This window comes from Papaver somniferum, chromosome 2 (genome assembly GCF_003573695.1).
Source record: "Papaver somniferum cultivar HN1 chromosome 2, ASM357369v1, whole genome shotgun sequence".
NCBI lineage: Eukaryota > Viridiplantae > Streptophyta > Magnoliopsida > Ranunculales > Papaveraceae > Papaver > Papaver somniferum.
In genome coordinates this window covers 206,215,425-206,241,125 of record NC_039359.1, presented here as the reverse complement: position 1 = coordinate 206,241,125, position 25,701 = coordinate 206,215,425, and the positions used below count along the sequence as shown (strand labels likewise).

Genomic DNA, 25,701 nt, shown 5'->3' with positions numbered 1-25,701 from the left:
AGTGTCAAACAGGATAATATTGAAGACCCAATGACGAACAAGATCCTATGTCTGCAAGAGGCCAGAAACCTAACTCAAACGATGACTAATAAGTCACGTGTCACTTCCTTAGACTGCCGTATCAAGCTTTTGGTACACAATTATACAGCAAAATCCAAGTACCCAAACTTACTTCCCGGCCACATATAAATATCAAAACTTCCCCGAACACTCCTCGTTAAAAAAAGAGGCACTGCCCTAATTTTCTTCCGGTAAGAAACACCACAACTAGGTTGATGGATTCTTCTTCTTCAAACACAACAACTGATCAGACGTATTTAACGGAGGATTTTTTGTATGAGATCTTTCTTCATCTTGATATTGATTCAATCTTCAAATTCAAGTGTGTTTCTAAGGTATGGTTATCTATTTTATCGAACCCTAATTTCATTAACAGGTGGTATAAAGTCAACACTTCATTATGGGCATTAGTGCATGCTAGTGCCACCGAGGGAAACTTAAAGAACTTAAAAGTCACGTTATCACATCCTGAATCGAATTCACAATTTATATGTCATCATCAAACTGGGTTCTCTTTTGGATTCTTAGATCAAAAACATGACTTGTCGAATACGAAATTAACAGATGGACTTTTGATTATAGGGTCTAGCAATGGTTTGGTTCTCTGCGCAACAAGTTATTTTAATCAGAAGACTTATTATGTTTGTAATCCACTCACTAAGAAAAGTGTTTTACTCCCACCACCACCGAAAGAACAAATGATTGTTCAAACTGGTTTCACATGCGACGAATGTTGTTTTTCATCATCGCTAGGTTATAAGGTTATTCGTTTGCCGGTTTTTCATTGTGCAACCACATTCAATGTTGAGATATTTTCTTCTGATTTGGGTGAATGGAATGTCCATGATGTTTTATGTCCTCCGGATGTTACTTGGAGTTCCCCCCGATATGACAATCTTGTTAGCCATAATGGTACTTCTTACTGGATGCAAAAGACAAGTAACAAGATTCTAGCTTTCAGTGCACATGTTAATAAACACAACAACCATGGAACTTATGGTATTGACAGTAAGTTGATTGAACTCCCTGAACTACCGATGGATGATGAGAACAGGTATTTAAGTCAATGTCTAGGGGAATCAGAGGGATTTATCTGTTACGCTATTGTCAGATATACACAGAGGAGTTTGAGTGTTTGGGTACTCGATGAAGACTGGTATTTGCTGCACAAGGATATCAAATTTTGTGATGTGTTAGCACAAATGAAACCTTCCCTTATCGGAGTAGAAAGTTCGGATGATTTGATTAGCGATATTCAAGTTTTAGGTTTCAACCCGGTTGATAAAAACGTGGTTATACTCCACTACGACAAGTATCTTTGTGCTTACAACATGAAAACCAGGGGATATCAAAAGCTCTTTCATCCTTCTTTCCTGGGTGGAAATCTTTCAGTTCCTGGAAGGGGTTTCTCAACGTTTATTTTAGGGAAGATTATCTACATGCCCCTAGTATGAGACCCCTTGAAAAATACCCTTTCTAACTTAAATTATACACTTAAACTTAATACATTACTAAAATACCCTCTTTTATATAATGTATATACAAAACCACCGACCACTATTAAAAAAAAAACTCTACTGCCCGCCACCACTGTCCACCGCCGTCCACCACCACCGACGACCACCACTACCAAACCACAACCGCCAACGACCACCACCGCCAACCACCAATGTCCACCACCGCTAACCACTAACGACCACCATCGCCAACCGCCACCACTGTTGATGAAAAGCGGAAGCTTATAATTGAAATAAATTGAAATTGATAACTCGAAAAGGATAAATAATCAACCAATTTAATTTCTTCTACCCTTTGAATAAAGGAAGAACCTAATAATGGAGATTCTTCTCAAATAACTTACAATTTCTACCCAATTAAATTGGAAACTATAAGACTATGAGAGGCATCTAGTTGATACTCTCGAATTAGATGATCTAATTCCCCCTAGAGATAACAATTAGGTTTGAAAGAAGAGAAACTCTCATTCTTCACACAATATTCTAAAACCCTAAAACTTCTTCCTTTAGCCTTATCTCTTCTAATTTATACTAGCACCAAGGGCATACTTGGGATATTCAAAGTAATTCTAGGATGGACTATAAATGGTGCTTCAATATCGATATGGGACATCCACAATACATCATCCTCCCCTTCTTTAAACAAATTCGTCCTCGAATTCTTCAAAGCGTATTCTCCATTTGTGCTTGAACTTCTTCCTTGCTTGAAGACAATTCTACCTCTCCACCTTCCATTGTAATTACTCACCAAATGTAGCACTTTGTGGTCATCGTTGAGAGCATCCCCAAGTATTAAAGACACACCAAGTATTTCTTCGTTTGTAAATACATCATCCTCCCCTTGTTTGAACAAATTCGTCCGCGAATTCTTCAAAGCATATTCTCCATTAGTGCTTGAATTTCTTCCTTGCTTGAAGACAATTCTACCTCTACACCTTCCATTATAGTTACTCACCAAATGTAGCATTTTGAGGTCATGGTTAAAAGCATCTCCAAGTAGTAAAGAAACACCAAGCATTTCTCTCAACCTTGCACGGTAACGAAATCCATGGAACTTGTCTTTAACGAAAGCCCAAATTGGATTAATATATATTGACTTTCCATTTTGTTGTAGCTTGAGGGAAGGCTTGCTTGCGGTAATTGTCGGTTCACATACTTGAAATTGTTCTCGAGATGCATCTAACATAGCATTTTCCAATTCAATATCATACCTTGGTACACCAAAATCTTTTACTTCATTACCATTAAATACCTCATCAAAAATTGAACACAAAGGATTGTATTCTTCTTTCTCTTGATTCTTACATGATAGTACTTGGTCCATGATAGTAAAATAATCAAATATTTGATCCAAATTCATGCCATCTTGATAGATTGGAAGATCACCCACTATTTCACTTTCCCCATGACTCAAATAACTATCAAATTTTGGTGGAGACATTTCATCAAACATCTTGTGGGCACTTTGTTTATCCTCATATCCACCAACCAAAATTGATACATCTAGTTCACTTACATCATCACAATCATTAGGTAGAATCCTTTCTTGGTTATGGAGACTTACAAGTTTCCAATAATATTCTTCACAAATTTCTCCCATTCTTAGATACATATCATCAAACACTTCATGTACAATATTCATTAACACATCCTTTGAATGAATCCTACCCAAATTAACTTCTCTTTTGTAAACCATAGTGAAATCAATATATGATTGAAAACCCCAATTTGAAAATACTATCAAAGAACATAAAAATCAACCCAAAATACTTGAGAAAGAGATTAGTAGTGTTCACCTCAAGAACAAATATCTTCACCAATCACACCTTTTCCCCTTGAGAATCAAACCAAAGCTCTGATACCAAATGATGAGAAGCGGAAGCTTATAATTGAAATAAATTGAAATTGATAACTTGAAAAGGATAAATAATCAACAAATTTAGTTTCTTCTACCCTTTAAATAAAGGAAGAACCTAATAATGCAGATTCTTCTCAAATAACTTACAATTTCTACCCAATTAAATTGGAAACTACAAGACTATGAGAGGCATCTAGTTGATACTCTAGAATTAGATGATCTAATTCCCCTTAGAGATAACAATTAGGTTTGAAAGAAGATAAACTCTTATTCTTCACACAATATTCTAAAACCCTAAAACTTCTTCCTTTAGCCTTATCTCTTATAATTTATACTAGCACCAAGGGCATACTTGGCATATTCAAAGTAATTCTAGGATGGACTATAAATGGTGCTTCAATATCGATATCGGACATCCACAATACATCAATTGTCCACCAACACCGCCAACCACCGCCGCCGCTAACCAACACCACTACTGTCCACTATCACCGCCACCAATCACGTCGCCGCCGCCGACAACCGCCACCCACCATCGCCTTCAACCACCATCGTCGCCGCCAACAACCACCACCACCATGTGGAGTCAACTTGCTGAAGTTGTGTCCATATCGGAGGCAACTAGCTCAAGTTGTCTTCAATAAATAGTGTACAGGAACAAGTTGCAAAACAAAATGGAGCCATAACTAACTTTCAAGTTGTCTTTGAATCTGAGGAAACTAGCCCAACTTGTCTTCAAAAGTGAAAGCAACTAGCCCAAGTTGTCTCCGAATATGGAGGCAACTAGCACAAGTTGTCTCCAAAAAATAAGAATTATACACAAATAAGTGAACCTAGTGTGAGTCGAACACACATCTTCTAAAATATAGTCAGATGTGCTACCATTGCACCACAGATTCGTTTATACAAAAACAACATATCTAAATCACATACCAGCATCTCCCGCTTCATATCTCTTTACTGCATTAGCACATTTTCAATTGCAACCACCAGATAACACCATATCCTCCATCTATGCTACTACAAATATACCTGTAACCGCTTCATGACCACAACCATCTATGCACACTTGCAACATAAGCCAGCATGTGCAGTCACTTCCATTCCCCTACTCAAACACCGTCAGCAACACACGAGCAGGCAACTTCTTGTTCTGCTTTCACTGCCTGGATACATATTGAGTTCCTGCTGAACTTCCTAAGAATTCATATATCCTCTTGACTTTAAAGCATGAGCATCAGCAGCACAACCATCATCAGCAACTCAACACAACATTGTGTTGCCATTGCACCACAAATTCGTCACAGCTACTCTAAGATATATGTATAAGATAATTTCAGATGAATGAATGGACTCAAAAACATAACCAAGTTGTCTCCGAACTGGAATCAACTAGCTCAAGTTGCCTCCAAAAGTGAAAGCAATTTTCTCAAGTTGTCTCCAAAAAAAGAAGCAACTAGCTCAAGTTGTCTCCAATAGTGGAAGCAACTTGGTCAAGTTGTCTCCAATACTTTGAGCGCATCCAACACAAGTCCTCTACAACATATCACCACTACTTCTAACATGGCAGATGCTCATGAATTCATTCCAACGAGTTACCTGATCGCAAAAAATAAGAGCCTCTGGATGCACGGTACGCCAACGAGGCAAGTAACAAAGTGCTCACGACTCTACAACAATTTTTTTTTCCGTATACTCCATAAGAAAATGATCCATGTTACTGTCTCTGTAGTTGGCCTGCAGTGACGTTAGTTAACTAAAATGTAGTACACTTTTTCATATACAGAGCTCGAACTAAATTAGACAAAACTATGCCGATTCTCCGTTTGGTACCAGAATTGTATGATATTTTTTCTGTGTTTTTTTTCATTTTCATCGGCGATTGTGCATAAGAAAATGCCCAAAAGAAACAACGTCATATACCATGTCACCAGAACCTTACAGTCACCTAACATGTGAATGAGCATCTTGTTAATCCTTGAATGTTTTGGCATCTAACATGTGAATGCATCTAGCTATGCCCACCAAAATAGACTGACAAAAACCAATATATAAATAAGGGGCCAGCAAGTGCAATGGAAACCAATACGCATATATAAAAGAACGCACAAACAGTCATACACCATGTGATCAATCAGCAAACCCGATCCTTACCAAGATGGTATCAAACTGGCAGCCACATATAACTAGTATCCAATATTACCCAGAATAAAAATACTATTTGATCCAACCTCCTAGTTGTTGTCGACGAAAATAACAAGCAAAAAGTAAATGATACATACAAAATCCTCTATGTTGTAGTCCCAAAATCTGCTCCAGAAACCAAAATAGCTACATATTAAGTCGATCCCCAGTTCATTCCACCATCCCTAACAAAAGCCACCACCACCAGCACCTTCACAACCACCACCACCAGCACCTCCACTGCAACATCATCCACAACAACAACAACCACCACAACAGCCACCAACTGTACATTAAAATCAACGATATCTACAAAATATCATGAAAACTGAAAACCTAAAAATCAGTTCTAAAACAAAATTGATCAAATTAATGTAGATTCAATACTAAATATCGTGGTGGTTGCGGCGGAATTGGGAAGGCAGTGATAATACGTCGGAGTTTTTTAGATCCATCAATAACGACTTTGATTTCAACAAAACCAAACACGCAACAAATCAGATCGAGAATTACCAGAAAATCAAAATCAACAATGATTTTCATTTAAATAATGAAATAATGATTTTCATTTAAATCTATTTCTTTGTTAACATGAAAAGGGTATTTACCAGATTTAAAAGTAAATTGATTACCTTCAGGATGCTGAGGGGTATATACATAATGAATAAGGGTATATTTGCAGGATCCATGAATAGTAGGGGTGTTTATAATATTCCCACTTTATTTTGAAGCCAAGGCCGACATTACTTCTGCCAGCTTCTTCGTGAGACACAATCCAATTAATGTCAGATGCTCAAATATGATGCAGACGTGCATGCAATGGCCTATTTGGAGGATTAATACCTAACTGCAATAAAATCCGAGGGGGTCTATTTCGGTGCAGAGGAGCATTCGATAATGGTTCCAGATTTTATCCCTTCCCCAGGATTTTTAAATTCAGTTTTTCTCTTTTCGTTCTGGCAATAATTTTTTCTTTAAAAGTTTGTTGGAGTCATAGTTTTAGGCATATAATTTTAGTTTGCACGTTACCTTTGTTAAATTTTCAGAAATGTATTAATCCCATAAATCAACTAGTTTATGGAACCTAGGCTATCGTTTAGATCTAACTATATTTTTTGTTCATTAACTTACATTTACATATCGGATACAATCAGCATATATATTTCGAGATCCCTACCAGAAAAAAGAAAAAAACAATTTTAGATATTATTGATTTTAAAGAAACGAAAATTTATATGGAATTTATACAGGGATGTGCTCCGTAGAACCTCGCGGAGGAATATCTTCATCTGTAAAACTTATGCTACCAGAAATCGGTGGTCCGACCATGGAACGACAAATTGGACAATCTGGATGAGAATATAACCACATATCAATACAAGGAGCATGAAATGAGTGTTTGCATCTTGATAATTGTCGAACATCTTGCCCATCTTCAAATGTCGATAAACACACAACACATTCATTATTGAAACTATCCTCTTTGTTCTCATCACTCTTCTCATACTTATATGTAGAAATTAACTGCGTAAATGAATTTTCATCAAAACTCTGACTTGTTGTGGCATTTAGGATTTGTGGTTCGTTTGAACTTTGGCGTAATCTTTGAACTTGTGATCGGAAAGGTCTACACCATTCCACAACAACGAATTTGTATACAACAAGAAGAAGAGATGTTAATCCAATCATAACTAAGGCATAGTAGAGTAGAGAGAGTTTATCTGACTGGTCTGTACCATCAGGCGAAAGAAGGGATGGAGGTTCCGCAGATGCCATGGGTATGTTCAAAAGTTATTATTCCTTAATTAGTTTGGGAAGAGAAGTTAAAAGATAGTGACGAGAATTACAATGATTTTTGTCAAATTAACGAGAGAGACAATGCAAGTAGTTTCTGTCAAAGAAAGTCTAATATAAGTGATTGGGTTTAATTATTTGATTAATCCAAAGGGATTTGGTTTTTGTGGATTCCACAATGTAAATTATGCCAAAGAAGAAAGTAACACGCCTTAGACGCGTTTTAGCAGCCATTTCGGAGAAAAAACATTAAAGAACCGTCGTTGCTCAATAAGAATCCCCTTAGACATTAGCATGACTGCCTGACCAGAAAAAAACTACAATGACCGGGAAAAATATGGTGCATAACAATGACCCCAAGAGAAAGATGATGAAGATGATAATTTAATCTATAAAAGCCACAAAACTATATGCTTATGTTCCCAACATTACTTGAGAGTTGAGATCATTCATTATTACATTATCCTTCTTGCAAATTCTGCAAATTAATAAGCATATTTATGCCTATCTTAATAACTCATAGTGCAGAGCGCCTACAATCTGGCTCCCAGTGCATTCTCAATTTCATCTTCATCCCGCCGCCTTGCTTGTTATTGTTAGATAGTATCAACCTTGTTCTCGTGATACCCTGAGAACCTACAATTCACCCAAAAGAGGAAAACTCGAAATAAAACTGAATTCTAGGAGCAAAACAAAGTGAGTTCCTAGGTTAAAGATGTTGCTTGCTATGACTTCTAATTTATAGTTACAAAATAATAAAAGAATCACAAACAAGAAGATGCAAAGCTGAATCAACTAGAATTGGAATTAGAATTAAGGTACCGAAACGAAGCCACCTAATGTACGCGGTTGCCTTAATGAATAACTCTGCATGTTGTGATTTAAACAGTCTGCACAGACATAAAGACGATTTACTTGACATAAATATAAGAACGAACAAATTCATATCATATAAGAATAATTTCAGTAAGATTGAAATATCTAATACCTTTGAGATTGTTAAAGTTAACCAATGAACATAAACATAATTTACGTTCTTCAGAACCTTAAAGTACTCTGGAATCTGAAAATGCAGCTACAGATATAATAAATGCATCAATTGCAATTGAACAATCACAATTAGCATGCCCAAGAGGGTGATGGAACTGGCGTCGGGCGGGGCGCCATCACAAACGGAAAGACCTCACCCCTACTATGAAATACAGAACGCTTGTTGCGAGATGAAGGACAATTTAGCAATTCTGATTTCCTAGTTTGAATGTTGTACGCAAAAACCAAGACCTCACAATCTAAAATCACCACATTGTGGTCACCCGGATCAATAGCTAAAGGTCTTGGACAATCTACCTCAGCTTGTAGCATTACCAGATTCATGGGTTTGCCATTTTTTTCTAAAATTATGTCATGGAGATCAATCTTTTGCAACAAAATCCAAAAACATTCTCCACCAGAATCCTCCTGCAATACCCATACACTCAATGTCTGGCGTCTTCGCTGAATTTGAACATAACAAACTAATCCTTGAGAAACACACAAACAACGCCTGCAATGATAATCATCATCTCCCCTATCTGCTGGCAAACAGATGAACCTACATTCACCAATCTTCGACTCGTAATTTCTGATAAACTCGTACGCAATGATTCTATGCAGTCGTTGTTCAGTCCAATACAAGATTCCATTATGAACAACCACACTGCATATAATAGGTTCCAAAAGGATTTCTCCAGGGCGCTTAACACGGTGAACTTCCCATTCACCTGAATCAGAACTGAAAATCTCAATATGAAACATTCTTGTTAAATCCTCTGGACATTGCGGTAGTATCCGGAAAACCATGTAACTTGCTGAAGTAAACGACGACGATTCACAAGTAAATCCATGAACCACTTCTTTATTTTTATCCCAATTCAGAGGCTGTGGAATCAAAACCCCTTTTCTAGTAAGTGGATTACAAACGTAGTAATTTCTCTGATCATCCAATGTTGAACAAAGAACCAATCCATTACTAGAACCAATAAAGAACAGATTTCCCTGATTAAACAAGGGGTTTAATCCATCAAGAAGAAATTTAAAATCAAACCCTTTATGATTCTTGAAGAATCTGGTATGAATTGTAGGATTCACAATCAAAAATCCACTCTGATCGTCACCGATATTAAAAAGAATACTCCATGGAGGTTTATTATCAAATCTTTTTACGACTCTGTTAATGAAAACTGTGTCTGAGAGAAGATTAAACCATAACTTTGAAACTGTTCTGAATTTATATATTATGTTAACTGGTAACCTAACAAGAACTTCAACCAATGAATCTTCATCAAGATTGGATTCAGAAGAAGAATCGATTACAATCATCGTCACATTGTTCTTCCTCTTCTTCGTGACATTCTTCTCGTTCTGTTTAATTACAGAGTTGAGACAACCCTGTTCTTCTCTTCTTGTTCTGCCGATTCTTGATGAATTTTGTGTGATAATGTCTCTTCTAATGTTTGGGTTTACACCCATTGTTGAAAATTCGGTGACTATGAGAAGAGGTGGGAGTTAGGGTTGAGAGATTTCGTCTGAGGGTTTAGGTAGGGTTTCTATATATGGCAAAAGTTTCTCTTTCTCCTTCTCTCCACTCCTTTTCTCTCTTGCGACTTTCGTTATTTGGTAGATCTCAATGTACGGAACTATTGATGGTACTTTTTAATACTACGACGCGCGTACGACGGATGATTAGCTAAGTTTGTTTTTGACCGGTCGGAGGCTGAGTCAAAATAGCTTACTAGAGTACTACTAACTTGAATACCACGCAAGACAAAAAGTAATGTGTAAACTTGAATGCCACGTAATAACTTCCCCAAGGAATAGCATGCGCGGCCGGCTGTCATGTGCACCAAGGATATAAATCCCAATGAGGCTGGCTAGTGAGATTACATTTAATTTTCTGGTAAATAGCAGGTGCCTAAAACCTCCCTACTAACAGATCCTAAATCATCCAATAATTTCACCACTGTACTACAGTAACACCAGTGAGCTTGTTTTTGAAAAAACCTGGTATAACCAACATATAGGGACTGACTTTTTATCACAAGATTTACAATCAAGTGCGGTTGGGGAGAGGCGAAATACCGATCTCATATTTATTTGTGAGACAAGAAGGTAACCATTCTGATCTACCTAAATCTTAAGGTCAATGCTCAGTCACTCCCTAAATAATTTTATAAATTGAGCAAGAAACGGTTTACAATATTCTTATAATATGTGGCCATGATTCTCCATCAGTGCCGTATAACTTTGATTTCTTCAACTTTCTAGCGTTGTTAGATCAATGCCCAGCAAAAAATAAATAAATAGATTGTGATGAATAATTCAACTTATAGACCAATTAAATATATGTTTCCGTGTTTCGGCGAAATGTGGTGCCACCTCATGCACGACAGCGACAATGAGATGATATGAACAAGATGAGATCGTTGTTCCCATGCATTACTTAGCAACTGGTTGGTTGACTTGATAACGTTGTGTGGGTTTATATGATTCTCAAGGTTTCTTCAAAATCTATACAACATCAAGAGCGCCCGTCCATTCATTTTTGAGGTGCGGGAAGTTATGATTCCTAGTAGTAAACATATCATATGTCTGCCTTTCTTACTCTTCTCGCTCCTCACCTTTTTGTTAGCTGCCTTGTACTGCTCCGCCATAGATGATACAACTGTTATAACAGATACTCAAACTTTAACATCCGCAGGCGAAATTTACAAACTAGGCTTCCTCAGTTCTCCAAATTCTAGCAACCGTTATGTTGGAATTTGGTTTAATAAGGTGGTGACAGTACAAACTATTGTATGGATTGCTAACAGAGATAACCCAATTGATGGTTCATCTGGAGTTCTAAGGATTGCGAGTAATGGGAATCTTGAGATTTTAGATGGACGGCAGGTTTCTGTTTGGGCTACAAATATTTCTAGTATTTCTATGAACAACTCCGTGGTTGAGCTAATGGACTCTGGGAATCTTATTTTGCGACAGGCAAGTGATGGAAGTATTTTATGGCAGAGTTTTGAATACCCCACCGACACACTTTTACCATCGATGATGGTTGGTACCAACAGGAGAACTGGAAAGACACAAATGCTTACGTCTTGGAAGGGTGAATCAGATCCATCGACTGGGAACTTCTTTTCAGGGCTTGAGCTTATTGATAATATTCCTCAGGTAGTGACTTGGAATGGACCGAATCGCCATTGGCGGAGTGGACCATGGAATGGTAGGATCTTCATTGGCGTCTCCACCATGTATTCTGTTTATTTAGATGGTTTTAACATTATTAAAGATGAAGATACGGTATACTTAACTTATGATCATATCAACCGGTCTTCCTACAGAAGATTCGTTTTGGATAATAATGGAGAATTGCAGGGACAGCGGTGGGATGAACAGAAGAATGTATGGAGCTTGTACTATTCTGCTGAGGCTAACGGTGAGTGTGAGGCTTACGGAAAGTGCGGTCCTTTTGGAATCTGTAACATATTAGAGTCGCCAATTTGTTCTTGTTTGGAAGGATTTGTTCCTAAGCTTAAGGATGAATGGAGACAAGGAATATGGTCGGGTGGATGTACAAGAAAAATGGAATTGAAATGTAACCGAAATGACGATACTAGTAGTGCTGAAGGAGAGAAAGAAGATGGGTTCTTGAAGATGGAAATGATGAAAGTGCCGGATTTCGCATACTGGAGAACTCCCCAAAATGCCAAGGACTGTGAAAGAGACTGTTTGAGCAACTGTTCATGCTTAGCTTATTCTTATGAAGGGAGTATCGGGTGTATGATTTGGGGCCAAAGTTTAGTTGACATAAAGAAGTTCCCTAAAGGCGCTGGGGCTGATCTTTACATTCGAGGGGCATATTCAGAACTTGGTATTCGAAAAACTACAAACTCTTTATTTTATATTTAGATGACACCTTCCAACTGTTTTAATTAATATATATGTCCGCCTGCTTTCCTTCTAAGCGACCCTCATACATTGGTTTTGCGTGTAGTAGAGGCTCAATTGATAATCATCCATTAGGACTTCTTTTAACAGTGTGAACAGAGAAATTCAAACCATATGACATAATCCTAATAGAAGGATTTATAGGTTTGGTAACATGTAGCTTTCTGCTAAAGACGAACGATTTCTGAATTCACATTCGCACACACACATATATATATATATATATACATTTTTTTATTCTCTAGCTTTGAATTTCTCTGAACCTAGCTACTAGAAAATAAAATCATGTATGATGATGAATGCAAACGATTAATTTGGTCAAAGAATTGTAGACTAATTGATGGTACACGATACTTGTACCTTTAGAAATATCTGGTTGACTAAGATATGTCTCATTTTGAAATGCAGATCCAAAAAAGAAATTACCGATTATTATCATATCGACAACGCTTATAGCACTAATCCTTATCATTGTTAGTGCATGTGCATACTTATATCGGAGGTGGATGGCAACTAAAAACAAAACTATCGGCAACAAGATAAATGAAGCATCTTCAAATCTTAAATTAGTTGGAAACAACACTGATCTTAAAGTCTACAGCTTTGGAAATCTAGCAGTTGCCACAGGCAACTTTTCTGCAGCTAATAAGCTTGGCGAAGGCGGTTTCGGTTCAGTGTATAAGGTAGTTGAGTAACTTGAGTTAGTTGGTGGTGGTTAAGCCTATTATACTAATACTAATAAGTTTTGACTTATCCTGCTAGCTATATGATAATTTAGGAGTGATATCTGTACGCTTCTGTATAGGGAATGTTGAGCGATGGACAAGAAATAGCTGTGAAGAGGCTTTCTAAGGGTTCAACACAAGGTTCAGAGGAGTTTAAGAATGAAGTTGTAGTTATTTTAAAACTTCAGCACCGTAATCTAGTTAGATTATTTGGATGCTGCATTGAAGGGGAAGAAAGGATGTTGATCTACGAATACATGCCCGAGAAAAGCTTGGATGCAATTCTCTTCGGTTCGGTTTCTCCATAATTTCAATTCACTGCATTGAAAGACAACGTACTATAATCTATCGTTACATCTAACTATTTTATTCTATCTTAATTGATCAGATTCCGCGAAGCGACCACTCCTAGATTGGGAAAAGCGATTCAAAATTATTGAGGGAATCAGCCGAGGGATGCTATACCTTCACAGAGATTCTAGATTAAGAGTAATTCATAGAGATGTTAAGGCAAGTAACATTCTACTGGATGAAGAGATGAATCCCAAAATCTCGGATTTTGGCATTGCGAGAATAGTCGGAGGCGATGTAACTCAAGCAAACACAAAAAGAGTTGTTGGGACATAGTAAGTATTAGCTGCTTTACCAAGTGACAATAATTCTGTTGCTTGCTATACTAATAACAGTTGAAATTTAACTAACTAAATGCAGTGGTTATATGTCACCTGAGTATGCCATGGAAGGAAGGTTTTCAGAAAAATCCGACATTTTCAGTTTCGGAGTGTTGCTACTAGAGATTGTTAGCGGCAACAGGAACAGTGTGTATTACAATCACGAGCTATCGTTAAGCCTTTTGGGATATGTAAGTTTCCTGGTGATCATTCATATCTAAACACCTTTTTCGTCTGAATTGGTGATAAGTAAATTGTTTTCTGATGCTGTTTCAGGCTTGGCATTTATGGATTAAAAACAAGACAACACATTCTCTGATTGATCCAACTCTGGTGGTCGAACCAAGACTTAAAACAGAAATCTTGAGATGTATTCAAGTGGGATTATTATGTGTGCAAGAGTTTTCCAAGGACAGACCATCAATGTCTATAATAGTTACCATGCTTACTAGCGAAAATGCGACCATTCCAATTCCAAAGCAGCCAGCATTTATCGAAAGGAGTGTGTCGTTTGAATCACAGAATGATGTTTCTATGACAACTGTTGAAGGTCGTTAAACTGTCTTACAAAATTGCGCAAATCCTATTGCATTTCATTTCTGTTTTTTTCTTTTTTTTTTTGATAAATAAAAATTTTATTAGCTAGTTTTGGTCTTCAGCAAAAAGATTACAAAGTATTGCAGTAAAGTTGTTTTCTACTAGTAACTCATTAGCAGATTCTCTGACCAGTTTTGAAATATGATCAGCTACTTGATTATCATCACGACTAATAAAAATGAATTGTAAACTAAAGAATTAGAAGCAAAATACTTAATCTCTTTTAAAATATTTCTATTCTCCCATTGAATAATATGAAGATAGTCTTCTATTATTGATTGAATGACAAGTTTTCTATTAGCTTCTACTTGAGTCTTCGGTAGTTGCTTAGACTTAGCCCAAATCAAAGCTTCTCATACGGCCATACCTTCCCCCATCTCTGGACACAGAACTTCATTTGCGTACGTACCCCCTGATTCCTTGGCATGTACCTGTGTGGTCACGTAAAGCAACCCCAGTACCAAGTTGGTTAGTGTTTAAATCAAAAGAAGCATTGATATTAAATTTTAATATACCTTCTAGTGGAGGAATCCATCTAGAGAACATTTTATCACTACTACTAACAAATGTGTTTTCTGTGTCATGCAAATAAGATAATAAATGATAATAAATTATATACACTGAGTTTAAAGGATTGAGAGAAACTCTCCGAAAGATAGCATCACATGTTAGAGTATATAACCACTTCTCATCATAATTGCATTTATGCATAGTGAACTAGCTGAGAATCCATTCTTGAACACTGTTGTAGTTACTTTTAACTGAATTAATGTTGATGTTGACACCCGTCCAAATAGCTTTGGCATATCTGCAGTCAAAAATAAGATGCTCCATTGTTTCAATGTAGCCACCATAGTGCTGCAATGAGTCTCTTGGTCACTGTTGTAGCATGCTAGCTTGACTCTGTTAATGTTTATATCTCTGTTACACTTCCAGGAGAAGAGTTTAATCCTATGAGCAGTACAAAAACTCCATAACCTTTTCCAGACCTTAGGATCAATAGTAATACCATTAATTTGAACCTCTCTGGTCTACTTTGTAAACATATTGTAAGTGCTTTTAATAGTGAATTTACCATCTTTAGCTGGCATACAGAAAATGATGTCTGCTTTAGACATATCAATAAAGAGGGATTGAATCATGTTGGAAGTAGCTTCACTAAAAATTGGTTTCAGAAGATTGACATTCCATTGGTTAGTTTCAGGGATGAATAATTCTGCCACAACTTCATAAAATCTGCATAACTCATTAATTGGAGTTGGTGGAGCAGTCATACCTGGAATCCATCATTCTTTCCATATTTTAGTTTTTCTCACATTTTGTTGATTTCCATGAAGTTATTTTGTTGCACCACTTTTAATACTTTTGTAATTTCATTCCAAGTATAAAAGCAGTTTTTAGCCTACAAATTTTGATGAGGTATGTTTCCAATTTAAAATACTTTCATACCAATACAAGGCCTTTGTGCAAGTTTAGCGAGTAGTGCAAGATTAATCTTCTCTGAGTCTCTGAATGCAAGGCCTCCCATTTCTCTAGGTTTACAAATTAAACTTACTCCAACCTATAGGATTAATCCCTTTATTGGATTTATAAACCCAAAAGAATTTCCTTTCAATGGAAGTAAGCTCACCAGTAAGATTATTTGGCAACTTGAAAGTACCCATTTGATACACAGGTACAGAGTTCAAGACAATGTTTATGGGTGACAATCATTTCTGCTGATTTTGGTAATTTCAGTGAGTGAGTGAGAAATAGATCTAAACCCTAAACAAATGTACTACACGGGAGTACTTTAGATTCGAGAGATCAATCTATACAAATCTGACCTAAACCAAGAAATGATCTTTCCGTATTTGCTTCGGTCACGAAGAGGAGGAGAAGGGTTGGTTTAGGGAGGGAAACAAAGAGAGTGTTGAGACCATAGCAGTTTTGGAAGAGTAGTACTTGACCTGTATCAGAAGGTGAAAGCTTTGAGAAAACTAGCAAAGTTTCCTTTCTGATTATTTTATTTCTCCCTGACCAAAAACTTGTCCTTTGGTCTAAATAGGTGAGACCTATTTATACAAGTCCAAGTGAAACGTACTCTGGCCTCGTAAGAAAAGAAACGAATGAGTTAAATGGGAAGAGGTAGTAACGCTTGGTATTGATGGAATTTGATGGAATTGATGTTCCATAATGAAAGAACGTTTCACCATTACTTCCTGCATTTACTAACCGTTTTATTCTTAATACACTATCTTGAAACGGGCATTTGCGTATGCCACACGCTGTAAACCGCCAAACCAAAACCCTAAAGAGCATCCCCCAGTTCGTGACATGTATTGATGTCTCGAGTGTTTTCGTGGAAAACGTGTAGCATTTCGCTGTTGTTTGATAAGTTGAGCTTGAGAGACGTGCCGGCTCAGTGGCGGCCTTCAACGGTCGAGATTTTGCATCTTAAGAGGAATCGTGGCCTTTGATGTAGGCGCGGCATGCCAAAGTGCAAGGGTTGCACGGCATGTTCCAATGGCTTGTGTGGAATGCCTTGGTTGTAGGTTGAACATTGGATGCATTTGGCAATGCCAAAATGCAAGTGTTGCATGGCATGTGCCAATGGCGTAGCGGCTTTGGCCTTGGGTCAGCTTGGCATGCCAGGTTGCAAGGGTTGCGTGGCTTGTGCCAATGGCACGTGTGGCGACTTCGTCCTTGGGTTTGCACGGCTTTGGCATGCCAGGTTGCGAGAGTTTCTTGTCATGTGCCAATGGCGCGTGTGGCGTCTTGGCCCCTAGGTTTGCACGGCTTGTCATGCTAGGTTGCAAGCGTTGCTTGGCATGTGCCAATGGCGCGTGTGGCAGCTTGGCCCCTAGATTTTCACGGCTTGTCATGCTAGGTTTCAAGCGTTGCTTGGCATGTGCCAATGGCGCGTGTGGCGGCTTGGCCCTAGGTTTGCACGGCTTGGCATGCTAGGTTGCAAGCGTTGCTTGGCATGTGCCAATGGCGTGTGTGGCGGCTTGGCCCCTAGGTTTTCACGGCTTGGCATGCTAGAGTGCAAGCGTTGCTTGGCATGAGCCAATGGCGCGTGTGGAGGCTTGGCCCTAGGTTTGCACGGCTTGGCATGCTAGGTTACAAGTGTTGCTTGGCATGTGCCAATGGCGCGTTTGGCAGCTTGGCCCCTAGGTTTGCACGACTTTGGAAAGCTAGATTGCAAGCGTTGCTTGGCATGTGCCAATGATGCGTGTGGCGGCTTGGCCCTAGGTTTGCACGGCTTGGCATGCGAGGTTACAAGCTTTGCTTGGCATGTGCCAATGGCGCGTTTGGCAGCTTGGCCCCCAGGTTTGCACGACTTGGCAAGCTAGATTGCAAGCGTTGCTTGGCATGTGCCAATGGTGCGTGTGGCGGCTTGGCCCTAGGTTTGCACGGCTTGGCATGCTAGGTTACAAGCGTTGCTTGGAATGTGCCAATGGCGCGTTTGGCAGCTTGGCCCCTAGGTTTGCACGACTTGGCAAGCTAGATTGCAAGCGTTGCTTGGCATGTGCCAATGGCGCGTGTGGCGGCTTGGCCCTAGGTTTGCACGGCTTGGCATGCTAGGTTGCAAGCGTTACTTGGCATGTGGCAATGGCGCGTGTGGCGGCTTGGCCCTAGGTTTGCACGGCTTGGCATGCTAGGTTGCAAGTGTTGCTTTGCATGTGCCAATGGCGCGTGTGGCGGATTGGCCCTAGGTTTGCACGACTTTGGCTTGCCTTAAGTTGCATGAGCTGCTTGGCATGTGCCAATGGCGCGTGTGGCGCAATGATTGTGCAGCTCGGATTTGGCAAGGTTGTCGTGTAACGCAATGATTGCGCTGCTCGGTTTTGGCATGGTTTCCATGATGCGCAATGATTGTGCGGCTTGGTTATGGCATGGTTGTCGTGATGCGCAACGATTGTGCGTCTTGGTTTTGGCATGGTTTCCTTGATGCGCAATGATTGTGCGGCTTGGTTTTGGTATGGTTTCCTTGATGCGCAACGATTGTGCGGCTTGGTTTTGGCATGGTTTCCATGATGCGCAACGATTGTGCGGCTTGGTTTTGGCATGGTTTCCATGAAGCGCAATGATTGCACGGTACGTGCAATTGCTATGTATTGCGTGATAATTGCACGGTACGTGCATTTGACATATTTTCCATGCTTTTGCACAATGGTTGTGCGATATGCGTAGACTTAGGGTTTCGTGTGTCGAAACCCTAATTTAGTATTTGAAAAAGGGTACCCTGGTAATTTTTTACATAAGCGCGTTAATTTCTCTAATAAATGTGCTAGTCTAACCGGTGACGTCATGCTATACGTCCGGTTTTACCCCTTGTCTAATAACCACCATCAACATTAAGTCCCTTGTTTTGCTTGGAACATGGGCCTTGTTGCGAGGTAAGCATAAGATGGTGACAGACGAGGATATCACTGAGATAGTAAGTCGTGAAAGAGGGCTAAGGAGACTTGTCTGATCTTTTTCGAGATGTAAGGATAATTCGCGATCCTTGCATCTGGTAGCTTTACACAAATCCCATCATGACCAGGTGTCTTTGGGGCTAGGTTTTGGAACGCGAGGCGGAGCTGCTAGCATAGACTTGGTGTGAAAGGGACTTGTCAGCATCAATGAGCTCGGAATGGGTGCAGGTCGTCTGGCAGAGCATGGCGTTGGAAAGGAGGCGCTTGGCTGGAACGGTTTGGCGCGGGAAAAGAGGCGCTGGTATGAAAAGGCATGGCCAGTGTTGAGCGTTGGTAAGGCCGACACTGGCAAGGATGGTGCGTGCGTTTCAGAAGTTTCGAGGCTTGCTATTGTGGGCCCGGCTGCCTTTCTTCATGCGCGACTTTAGCAGAGAATTCTTTCCCTACTCAAAATCTGGAAGCGTTACACCCGTTACTTCTCCTTTTCCTCTTTCCTTGTTTTTTGGGAAGTAAGAAGAATCTGTGATCCTCGTATTTTGCGGCTTTGCACAAATTCCTCCCGTGATACTGCAAATTAGGATGCGGAGTGGTAGAGGCGATCGCTGGTCGAGATGCAAGATGTTGTCCTTGGTCTAGAATGGTTGTGTGTCTTCTGGGCTAGGCTTCAAAATGAAGAATGGAGCCGCTAGCGTAGATTTGGCATGAAGAGAAGCCGCTAGTATTAGATTGGATTGGAACGAGCCATTAAGCCTTGGTCGTCTTGGACTTGGAGTCGTTTAGCATTGGTCGGTTTAGAATGGAGCTAGATTGAGTTCCTTGGAAGGATGATGACCGGCTTAAGGAAGATAACAACTTGCTTCAGTTCCGTGAGAAGGTGACGACTGGCTTCAGGAAGATAACAACTTGCTTCAGTTCCGTGGAAGGATGACGACTGGCTTCAGTTCCATGGAAAGATTGGAACTGGTTCTGGAACTTCGGCTACCAAATGGTGGTGATGACGTCTGACAACTTTTTCGAAATCAGGGTTTGGGATGCTGAAACCCTAATTAGCGCTCCTTACTAAAATCGTTGTAGAATTCTCGTACGAACTCGGATTTTGACGATCCGCCCCTCTATCTGACTGGAAAAGAATTTCCTATCTCCCTACGTGAGAATATTTAGGTTTTGAGATATCTTAGGGGGTGAAAACGGCCTGACAGTGGAACTTATGAAGAATTCATGAGGGATGTTGCGGGCCCGAGGTGATATAGTCGCGCCCTGTCATCTATTCCCATACATGGATCAAGAATGAATCTTCATTCTGTTCAAACTCTAGAAACTCTGTCCGCATGAAAATAGGTATCGACCCTCTTTTGTTGCTTGTCTGAATCCGTGCTTTCGTCTGCAATGTCTCTCCAGTGGATCCCAAAATTTACCCAAAACTCCACTGCATTCTTGGGATGAATGGATGAAATATATATGCTCGTCAACGATCATGTCAGGGCCAATCTTAGACATTGTTGTTGCGTTGTCGGCCATCCTTGACTTTAGGTTGTCCAGTGTCTGGATCCTCTAATTGCGATGATGATATGTTGTAGATGATTGTATGATTGAAATCTTCGAAGACACAATTTGAAGTAGATGAGTCGGGAGACATTATGTTGTTGTTGTGCTTCTATCAAGTCTTCAAGGAATTTGTTCCAAGAGACATCCTTTAAACTAGCTTCTGAATCTTGGACTATCCTATGGAATGGGACGCGGTGAACAGTCCCCAGTTACACTTCTGTTTGATCCGAGGGTCATCGCCGAATATGTGAATGTATCTCTGTGGCGTGCTTTTGGAGTCTTCGGTGCATATGTATGGCTTCATGTTGAGAAGTTCTTGCGTAAAACTTCGACAGTGATGATATTGAAATTAGAAATAACCTGGTTGAGGAGAGTGAAAGCGTCCCATGTTGGTAGTCCCCATGTGTAACGTACTTTCATTGCATTTCCTTGAATCCACGTCCACGGGATTTGATGCAAGCTTAATGTACTCTTATGGATGTGATGCCGTGATGCTCAGAATATCACATGAATGAAATATTCTGGGTAGAGAAGAGGTAAAAAATGATAGAGTTATGTTGTTTATCGTGGCTCCCTCCGTTTCTTCAGGAAACTGTTTCAGCCGCCTCTCTGGAGTTATCTCACGAATCTTTGATGGTCGTCGGGATGGACTGCGATGATCAGTGCCCAGTCGCGCTTTTCTTTAGTTTCTGAAGTTGTTTCTTGGGCAGGCTTGGGATCCATCGCGGCCCCGTAGAGTGTCGAAGGCGTCTTCTATACAGAGAGCTGATGATATTCTTGCGCTGCATCCTTGAAGAGTAGATGACTTTTTTGTGGCTATGGACTTTTGGTTGACTGTGTCTTCCGAGCTTTACCAGTGAAGGGATTTCATGTATATCCTCAGTCCCCAAGTATGGTTTACATGTTTCCATCTTTGTAGTGATTGTTGTTGTGGTGAAGCTATGGCTGGTATCAACAAATGAGCGGCAACAGTTCTTTGTAGCAGATGTAGTCAGAAGAGACTGCATTGTCGTGGTAACAAGGTGGGTTGGCTGGAATTGTACGGGCATCCATGAAAGTAAAAGGATTTGCTGGATGCGTTAGCGAGCAAACTTTCCATGATCACGAGTTTTGGCGGGACGGATTAAAAGGCGACCATGACTATAAATAATTGATGGTTGTGATCATGATCCTTGACATGGGGAGCGTGGTGGTACGACCCTTTGCAGGAAGAAACGGCGTTGAAGCAACTTCGGTTCTTGGATAGGATGTAGAAACTTAAGAAGCTGCAGTTTCGGTTTTGGATCCTGAAGCATCTTATGGAAAGAATGCTAAAGCGGAGCGGCTGTTGGAGCGAATGTTAAAGCGGATCCATTGGAGAGGCTGCGTCAATCAGTGTGCTGCAAGGCTAGACGTCCTTCAAGCGGACAGCGGTTAGGAGTCCTCAGTTTCATCTATCAATCGTGCTCTCCAAGAGAGGTCGAGATTTGGGAACGATTTCTCTGGTTGGAAAAGGCTGCTTCCCTGATGCGGTACGGTTGAGGGTTGCAAATATGTCTTGACGTTGTTCCTTGAGGAAACATAGAATCTCATATAATGTTTCATCATGGACTGCACAGTTTTGTGGTCGAAGTTCCCAGAAATCATGCGTCTCTTGACACGAAGAGAGTCTTGGTGAACTTAGGGGGTTTTGATGATTTTCTTTGCTTCGATTTTGGAGAAGTCGTTTCTGATCTTTACGTGTGATGAAATCGGATTGTTGATTCCCTACGGGGCGTTCAAGTGCAACGCTAAAAGGATGCAAGCTGCCAGCGCTGGGAGGATACAAGCGGTTTTAAAGATGCAAGACGCTGTAAGATTCAAGCTTCTGTAAAGATGCAAGTTGTTGTAAAGATGCGAGTTGTCGGCGCTGGAAAGATATAAGTTGTCGATATCGGAAGGACACAAGTTGTCAGCGCTGAAGATGCAAGTTGCCGGTGCTGGAAGGACGCAAGCTGTCGGCGCGCTGGAAAAAAATGTAAGCAGCCGGTATCGGAAGGACGCAATCTGACAGCGCTGGAAGACGCAAGTTGTCGGTGCTGGAAGGACGCAAGTTTTCGGCGCGCTAGAAAAGATGTAAGCTGCCGGTATCGGAAGGACGCAAGCTGTCAGCGCTGGAAGACGCAAGCTGTCGGTGCTGGAAGGACGCAAGCTGTCGTTGCGCTGGAAAAGATGCAAGTTGTTAGCGCTGGATCTTGTTGGAATGAGCGTTGGCTTGGCATGGACGCTGGCTTGGCATGGGCGATTATTCCGGCGTGGGAGCTGCCTTGGCGTGGCGCGGTAGCAATAAAGTGGGCCAGCATATTCCAGGTATGTACTCCAGCGTTTCTTGTGTTGGTGCAAACCCTAGCCATAGGTATGCTTTCCATAAATCTGTAGAAATATTGTTCTTCTTTTCGAATATTACCGTGGTAGCGTCAGCTACTTTATGAATAGTGACTGGTAATCGTTATGATGCAAAGTAGGTACACATGGGCATGCAGCTGATTCCATGAAGACTGGGCGTTAGGATTTCTTTGAGATACAAGGTTGCATGCCAAGGTAACCGAAGGTCCTTCTGCGGACGTGGTCAAACAACGAGAGGCGGAGGTTGGAAGGCTGTACAAAGAGTTGGATCTGAAACAGACGGTCCTCCAAATGACGAAGGACGTTTTCTTCGAGAAGAGCAAACCACCGTTGAAACATAACATGGCTATTGATTTTATCATTCCCGTGAAAACTTGAAATTACAAACCATATATTCTGTCTAGACAAGACTTACTCGTTTTCCCGGATCTCCTGACGAAAAAGGGATCCTTCGTGTGTAAGATCGAGTTTTCTGGGAAGCACCGCCGTGATTGTGGAAAGTCCCCAGTTTTTTTGGAGTTTCCTGATGACTGGATTGTTCGCTTTCGGTTTCTGTGAAGTGATCGATGTCGTATGCGTCAAAAATAATGTCACTTTCCTAAAGTATATGATAAGAAAGAGTTCGTTTCCACAGAGAGGCAATTGTAGTTATTATATATTAAATTTCTTAAAGTAACCAATTGGCGGGATTTCTGATTTTTATGTAAGCAATAAAAGTAAATCAAAAGCAAAGTAAATAGTAGATTGTAATCAATGATAGAAAGATATTGGTCAAGAATTTCATCTTATATCTTAAATATGTGCTTGCATACATGATTAGAATTACAATTTAATCTCTTTTATTCTAAAAAGCCTAGAGAATCAAGAGAGCAAGATAATCTATTAATTTCCTAAGTTCATCAACATACACATTAGAGCTGCGTATGTGAATTCTACCTAAAGAATAACCTAACGCCTTGCGCTAATTAAGTTCAATTCCCAGGAGCATTAGGTTTTTTAAATATGCTAATCAATGCAATTGTCATACATTGCGCATGACAATTCGGACAAATGTCAAACTCTACATATGATTACAAGAGTGTATCACTACAAACCGTAACCATATCATGCTCTTGTATTCGGGGTTATCGCTTGATGAAAAACCCTAAAATAGCTATGGACAAGGATGCAAGTTCAATTAATTGGCCACTTAACTAACCACACATCAAAGTCCTATCACAATACATCAATCATGTGATTACTAAAACAATAGAGATTTGAACGATAATCAATAGAGAAAACTAATGCATTAATCAAGCACAAGTTGTAGATATAGGACTACATCCTTAACCAATAATATTAAATTTAGCTACTCATAGCTATGGAGTTCATCATAATCAATAATCAAATAAGGAAGATGAAAAATAAAAACGAAAGCAAAACTTAGTTGCGTAAACAAAAGCGGCTCTCTCCTTAGCTCCAAGAATAATACGTGATATTAAAAGTTGTATAAGTCTTCTCTTTTATAGCTCCTCTTGTTCCAAAATTAGGTCTAATCTTCAAAGTCCATTAGATGAAAATCCACGTGGACCAAAAGTGAGAAAAACCCATGTAGAAACTCTTCCAAATCGTCGCCGGAAGTTGGCCGGGAAAGTGGTCGGAAAAGTGTCTCAGGTGACAGGCAAAGTCCGCCCGGTCACCGGTCAACTGAGTTAAATCAGTCAGACCGAGTCAACTTAGTCAAAGTACTGAGTCAAACCGGGTCAGTCACTGAATCAGAGCTGAATTGGCCGATTTAGCTGAATAGGGTTTGGCCAAGGCCATTGCACTGGCCTAAGCTTTTTGTTGCACAATGATTGTGCATCATATCTCCATGTAAACACTTCATTCCTACACTTCTAGCTCTGCAACCTGAGCATTGAGTTCACACATTCCTATCTGTAACCACAGTTATTCAATATCACATCCTTTATTTGAGCTGCAATTAATCCACCACCTGCAACAGCTCAAAATTTAGCCTGCAAGTTCATATCCATCCACCTGAACTACAACACTGATTCTTTTGATATTTCAGTACCACCAGATCATGTTGCAACTCTGTAAGCCCAGTTGCATACACCATCAGTGCCTTTGAATCCGCTCTAAACCCATTTGTAAAAAACCCTGGATTCACTGCACCTGTAGCAACACCACTCCAACAACAAACAACACCTGTAATTTCTTTAACACCAGTATATCACTCCAAACACAAATCAGTTGCGCAGCATCAACCGGTTCCTTGTTCTCGTGTTCTCTTGCCATCTGCACAGCAAAACCTCAGCAGCAACATCACCTGCATTGCATACACGACTAACTTAGCATCTCATCCTGCAACTGCAATAGCCTTCAGCTTCTGAACTTCATATGCGGCATACAATCACATCCAGAGCATCACCATGAATTCCATCATCATTGCATCTTCATACTCAAACATCACAGCTCATAGTTTCTCCATTTTCTTCTCATCCTGGCTCAAGGCAACAACACCACCAAAATTGCATCTGCAACAACATCTCAACATCCATTCTATAAACCATAGTTCAGTGCAATCCACCAACACAGCTGCACTTCACTAGTACTACCCATACTGCAGCTGCAATACCAACTAGTCCACCTAAAACTATCACATCCAGCACCCCTAGTTCATCTACATCTTCATTTGCTGTCTGCAACAGCTGCAAGACCACCAGCTGCAAAACCCATTATTTCTGTTGCACCTCAAATGGCTACCAGCACCTGCTCTAGCTTCATAGACAACTGCTCCTTCTATATAACAACTTCATATCCATTTTTTTTCGCTTCAGTTCATTACCACCATCCATCACAACTTAATTCTTGGCCTAAATCTCTTCATTACAGGACCCCAACTTCTCAAACACATTGCAGACCAACCTCACATCTCATAAGCACAATCTTCTTCTTTTCCAGACCATCAGTTCACAGTTCAACAATATGTTCTTCTCTCAGTCATTACTCAAGTACTAA

General features: G+C 40.0%; 3 protein-coding genes and 1 long non-coding RNA gene across 4 annotated transcripts; 2 read left to right on the top strand and 2 right to left on the bottom strand.

Annotated features, from left to right (window-relative positions):
• The first annotated feature begins 275 nt into the window (after nt 1–275).
• Nucleotides 276–1,514, top strand: LOC113352651 (F-box protein At5g07610-like). The gene has a single exon (XM_026596450.1). It carries the CDS (start codon nt 276–278, stop codon nt 1,512–1,514), a length of 1,239 nt encoding a protein of 412 aa, XP_026452235.1.
• A 4,259-nt stretch (nt 1,515–5,773) lies between these two features.
• LOC113352650 (RING-H2 finger protein ATL52-like) lies at nt 5,774–7,395 on the bottom strand. Its single transcript, XM_026596449.1, has 2 exons — nt 6,888–7,395; nt 5,774–5,928 (listed from the first exon to the last, which is right to left on the bottom strand). Exons 1-2 carry the CDS (start codon nt 7,393–7,395, stop codon nt 5,774–5,776), a joined length of 663 nt encoding a protein of 220 aa, XP_026452234.1.
• Nucleotides 7,396–7,588: 193 nt separating this feature from the next.
• LOC113354437 lies at nt 7,589–8,633 on the bottom strand. Its single transcript, XR_003361876.1, has 3 exons — nt 8,402–8,633; nt 8,236–8,303; nt 7,589–8,049 (listed from the first exon to the last, which is right to left on the bottom strand). It is a non-coding gene; the product is annotated as an uncharacterized LOC113354437 (long non-coding RNA).
• A 1,979-nt stretch (nt 8,634–10,612) lies between these two features.
• Nucleotides 10,613–14,476, top strand: LOC113350328 (G-type lectin S-receptor-like serine/threonine-protein kinase At1g11300). The gene is made up of 6 exons (XM_026594441.1): nt 10,613–12,316; nt 12,802–13,076; nt 13,199–13,409; nt 13,507–13,744; nt 13,830–13,980; nt 14,066–14,476. The coding sequence occupies exons 1-6, from the start codon at nt 11,011–11,013 to the stop codon at nt 14,345–14,347; spliced, it is 2,463 nt and encodes an 820-aa protein (XP_026450226.1). The 5' UTR covers nt 10,613–11,010; the 3' UTR covers nt 14,348–14,476.
• The last annotated feature ends 11,225 nt before the right edge of the window (nt 14,477–25,701 follow it).

What these genes read in the sequence shown, in the direction of transcription:
- LOC113352651 (XM_026596450.1), top strand. Translation starts at nt 276, where the DNA reads ATGGATTCTTCTTCTTCAAACACAACAACTGATCAGACGTATTTAACG.
- LOC113352650 (XM_026596449.1), bottom strand. Translation starts at nt 7,395, where the DNA reads ATGGCATCTGCGGAACCTCCATCCCTTCTTTCGCCTGATGGTACAGAC. An exon ending in TGAAGATATTCCTCCGCGAG is followed by an intron (nt 5,929 to 6,887) that starts GTTCTACGGAGC and finishes GATATTTTGTAG; the next exon opens with ATATCGTTGATTTTAATGTA.
- LOC113350328 (XM_026594441.1), top strand. Translation starts at nt 11,011, where the DNA reads ATGATTCCTAGTAGTAAACATATCATATGTCTGCCTTTCTTACTCTTC. An exon ending in CTTGGATGCAATTCTCTTCG is followed by an intron (nt 13,410 to 13,506) that starts GTTCGGTTTCTC and finishes TTAATTGATCAG; the next exon opens with ATTCCGCGAAGCGACCACTC. An exon ending in AAAAGAGTTGTTGGGACATA is followed by an intron (nt 13,745 to 13,829) that starts GTAAGTATTAGC and finishes AACTAAATGCAG; the next exon opens with TGGTTATATGTCACCTGAGT.